Genomic DNA, 4433 nt, shown 5'->3' with positions numbered 1-4433 from the left:
AAACAAATATTAAGAAGCGTTACACGACTTTAAATACACGTAAGCACAGTTTACATAGCTAATGCTCGCTGTTAGCTCGTTGCTAACTTAGTTAACATATCTGGATCTGATCTGTTAGCGGACGTGTTTGAGAACGCCGAGTTGCCCCGACAGTTTTTGTAGGTCCAAACATCAGAAAGGCAAATGAAGATAGTCTTAAAGTGCGTTAAACAGCTCGACATTGAGGAGTTACCGACAGCTAACCTTGGGACGCTTCTCGATGTGTCCTCTCCGGAAACAACGGCGCAAAGGAGGCTGGGATATCACGTGTGGTGGGAAAGCCTGAACAGCAGACATCCTGTAGCTAAATTTAGTTTTCATGTTCCCAAAACCTGTTTTTTTTTTTTTTTTTTATTGAGCTAAAACGACTGCAATAATGACCACAAGCCTGTCTTCTCTTCTAACGGTATATCTGTGTGGAAATGATCGTTACTGTTGTTGCAGCAGGGGGACAATCAGAGCAAGACCAAATATCTTGCAAGAAGTGCAAACAACAACTCCACTTGACTCAGAGGAGAAATTCGCATCTCTCTTCAGGTGACATGTGGTTGCCACTGAGCATCCCCCATGTTGTGTCTGACACTTAAGTGTAACATTGCACAGAAAGGAGGTAAGCCTATCCCACTGGAGGCTCCTGTAATAGAGAAATCAGTCCATCTTACAAATATAATGCAACTGAGACACAATAGACAGATTACAGTTAAATAAACAGTGTTGCCTTATTGATATTCCTCACCTCAGAGGTTGGAGGGATCCACTCAATGCTCCAATATGTTGGTGGCTTTACGAGTAGCAGTATTGACAGGCGAGACAGACCAGGTAATCAGTCATTGTTAATGTAATAAAGTAAAGTAGTGAAATATTATATTAGGTTACTTAATCTTGGATGCAAAGATGACCTCACCTCACTGACTGACTTTAAGTTAAGATCAATACTTCCTTTAACATGAAACAGATTTGTAGGCTTGAGAGGTGGCTGACATAATTGTCAATACTAAGTACACATCCGCAGACGAATCAATCACAAGGTTTTAAAGAGTAAAGAAAATATGCCTAGCAATGTTTCAAATCAACACAATTGCTTTATTCATCTATTAATCTTATTTGTCAATCTATACACTGCTTCTGTTTTGCATAACAAAGAGAGCTCAAGTTTAGTTTTAGAATAACTAATTGTCTGGGCTATTTCCAGTCAAAATATGTAAAGTTCTCGAGAAGTCAAAGTCTTTCTTGATTTCTTGATCAACTGCTGTGTAAGAAATCAGATTCAGATTTTTGACTCAGGTCATTGATGAAAAGAAAATATAGGAAAATGTATGATGTAACCAGTTGAAGTCTGATGTTTTCAGTATTCCTTTTTAAATTCCTTTGCTCAAACATTTATTTTTAATGTTTGACAACATCAGTCAGTAAGCCTATATTCTGCATTTGCTTGTTCCACATGTAATTGAAGCCATAACACACCAGTTTATTGGCACTGGATGATGAATTGCTCAAAAATAAGACTGACAAGGAAGCTAATTACAGTTAGACTTGGTTTGTTGAATCAATATGATGCCGACAATGCCGACTAATAATAATATCAGACTAATGTTACAGTACAGTGCTTGTTGTTTGAATTGAAGTATTCTGTTCTCTTCTCCCTCAGTGAAAAGTGGAGTAGCCTTTGAAATGGGACGAGGATTATTGACCCGTTGTGACGTATTCAGTCTACAAATCTCGATTTCGGAGGATCTAGCCCCTGAACTGGGACACAGTGACAGTCCCCTTTCTCTTTCTCCATCTTCCTGTTGAAGACGAGGTCAAAGATCACAGGTGTCTTTGTTGCTCCCTCTAGCTTCCTGTGTCACAGTGTGTGTAATCCCCTCATCCTCTTTCCAGCAAAACTTAAAACTCGGCCTGCTGTGTGTTTTGCGATGCGTCGCGATATCTGTTTTAATCCTAAAAATCACAACGCGTACCGGGTTGAAATGGCCACATTTTGGAAAATCTGTTGCGGCTTTGAAACCCTGTTGGATGTAATTAAACTTTATTAGGACGAAACAGTGACACCACATTTCTGTTTAATCCAGACAGAGAAAAATATTTATGTCCAGACTCGTTTGTGGTGAAAAATATCATATATAATATTCCCGACAAGCTCTCAAAGACTCATATGTGTAAGTGTAAATTCACCCGTCTCTCGCTTTCTACCAATCTCTCTCTTTCTCTCTCTCTCTCAGTCAGGATATAGGTGTTGTCCAGAGGAAAGGAAGGAAATTCTGTCACTTAGAACAATGGGCCTGTTTCTCTATCTATAGACCCAGAGAGGCTGAGAGCCAGAGGGAGAGAGGGAGCAGATCTTGTCCAGTTATAAGAAAATATATTTTAGTTAAAAGAATATAGAACCAATGGATATTAAGAATTAGAGATGTGTATGTAGATGTGTGACAAGTTTAGGCCTTTTGAAAATGGAATTTAATCGCAGGGAAAAGGAAACATACGGGGTTATTAGATTACTCTGAGCTGCGTATTTGCATTTTGGTGGCGAAGAATCATCATAACACACTATAGAAGGATCACAAGTAACAGTGGGTGAGTGTTTTTTTTAATCTGATACCTAAAAGCATTTGAATATCTTTCGTTTACCATTTTGATTCTGTGGTTTTTAAAATATTCCACCACAACATCTAGGACAGGATGCGTGTTAAAAACTGCCGTCTTTTCTGTCTAGAAGGACAACAGCCGTTTTAAGGTGTGGACACACATGTACAAGATATGACAAGATTGGTAGTCTTGTCAGAAATCCTACTTCCAAACATGGTAGTTTTCCAGAGGAAATGCAGTGATTGTGTTTTGGCCTAAACATTCCTCCTGTGAGGGGAGAACAAAAGCAAGTGTGATCCTTAATTCTGATGGTAATTATCATAGAAGTAGCACACAGAAATGGACAGACTGTGACCTTTGGAGCGGGTATTTCCCTGTCAGTGCAACAGCTGGTCCTGAATCCTACAAAAGATGCTTCCTGTTTGAGAATGGGAAATTCACGCTATGATTCTCAGGGGCTGATTGGGGTGATTTGAGTTAATTTCTTTTTGTTTGTTTTCCCCATGTTGACAACCTGCTGTAGGTATCCTGTTGATATTTTTTTTGATGGTGACATCATGCCATTGTTATATTGTTTCACGTCTGGCATTGCTGACACACATTCCTCGCTACAGTGTAGAGGTAGATTGAGCAGATTACAGTATCCTGACATACTGCAAACTATTGGATTGAAAAGCCACATTTAAAAAAAAAAAACAGATCAGCATGTCTTTCTGTCTCCCTCTGTCAGATGGAGGGGTCTGGCAGTCCTCGTTTCAGAAAGCTCCATTTCCCAGTGGGTCTTTGGATCAACTCGCCCAGGAAACACTTTGCCAAGCTAGGTGGTCGCTGGCCCAGCGCTATCTCTGTCAAGTTAGTCTCTTAAACTCACTTTTTTATCTCCTGTTTTGCTTCTATGTCATATTTGTTCTCAGGTTATGCAACCTTAATGCCATTATTGTTTAGTTAGAATTCAGTGTTGTTGAATGAACAGTTTATGTTTTGATGTCATCTTATCTTACTTCCACTGTCATTAGTATCCTTCCAACTCTGTAACCTTTCCCTGTTTTATTTTAGTCCTTGTTGTTTGTCTGTGTTTAGTCAGTCATAATTCACAGCTGACTGGTCCCTTCCTTTCTCCTTCCTCTCTCCTCCATCTGTCTTCCCCTCCTCTGTTGTTCCCAGGTCGACCACCAGCTCTGACGCAGCCTCCCTCCACGAGGCCCCCTCTGCCCCTTCCTCTTCCCTTTCTAACTCCACCCCATCGCTGGCTTCCCCTACCCCATCCCCATCTCCTTCCCCGGCCTTCCTCAGGCCGCGGCCTGCTGGGCCCCAGTCCCGCACAAAGCGCCTTTCCCATCTCTTCCTACGAGGGCGCTCGAACAGTGACCGGGACCGGGCGGTGGGGGAGAGGGAGAGAGAGGTTTGGGCTCATTCAGCTGCCCCTTCCTCACACCACTACTTGCCCCCTGCCTCTTCCACTGCCCCGGGCCTGATCAAGATCTATGGGGATGCCCTCTCCAGTGGGGCCAACTATCGCTCCCTGCTGGCAAACATTCACTCTACAGCGAGGCAGCTCATCGCCCAGGTCATCACTCGGTACACTGAGAGAGAGAGGGAGGAGACAGATGACGCAGGTATGAGAGAGGGAAATTTTCTCTCATTTGGACCTCTGCTACGACCCATTACTGGGAATTGTTTGCTCAAAATTTTTTTACCAATTGGGAATGACTTAATACAAACATAAACCGCAGCGCAGTGTTATGGAAAAATAATTACCCCCCCCCCCCCTTCCTCCATTACCTTCTAGTTCTCCAGAAATACAGCCC

At 42.1% G+C, this 4433-nt stretch overlaps 1 protein-coding gene across 1 annotated transcript in view; it reads left to right on the top strand.

The window, feature by feature from the left end:
- Positions 1–3355: 3355 nt before the first annotated feature.
- Positions 3356–4433, top strand: part of rasip1 (Ras interacting protein 1) — a gene marked incomplete at its 5' end in the record, with an annotated part of 8228 nt that continues 7150 nt past the window's right edge. Inside the window, 2 exon segments of the mRNA XM_035672578.1 lie at positions 3356–3477; positions 3790–4241. Coding sequence (XP_035528471.1) covers positions 3356–3477; positions 3790–4241 — 574 coding nt within the window.

The sequence above is a fragment of the Morone saxatilis genome, unplaced genomic scaffold (assembly GCF_004916995.1).
Source record: "Morone saxatilis isolate NCDOM2014 unplaced genomic scaffold, NCSU_SB_2.0 Contig24, whole genome shotgun sequence".
Classification (NCBI taxonomy): Eukaryota; Metazoa; Chordata; class Actinopteri; family Moronidae; genus Morone; species Morone saxatilis.
This window is presented reverse-complemented; position numbering and strand designations above follow the sequence as displayed.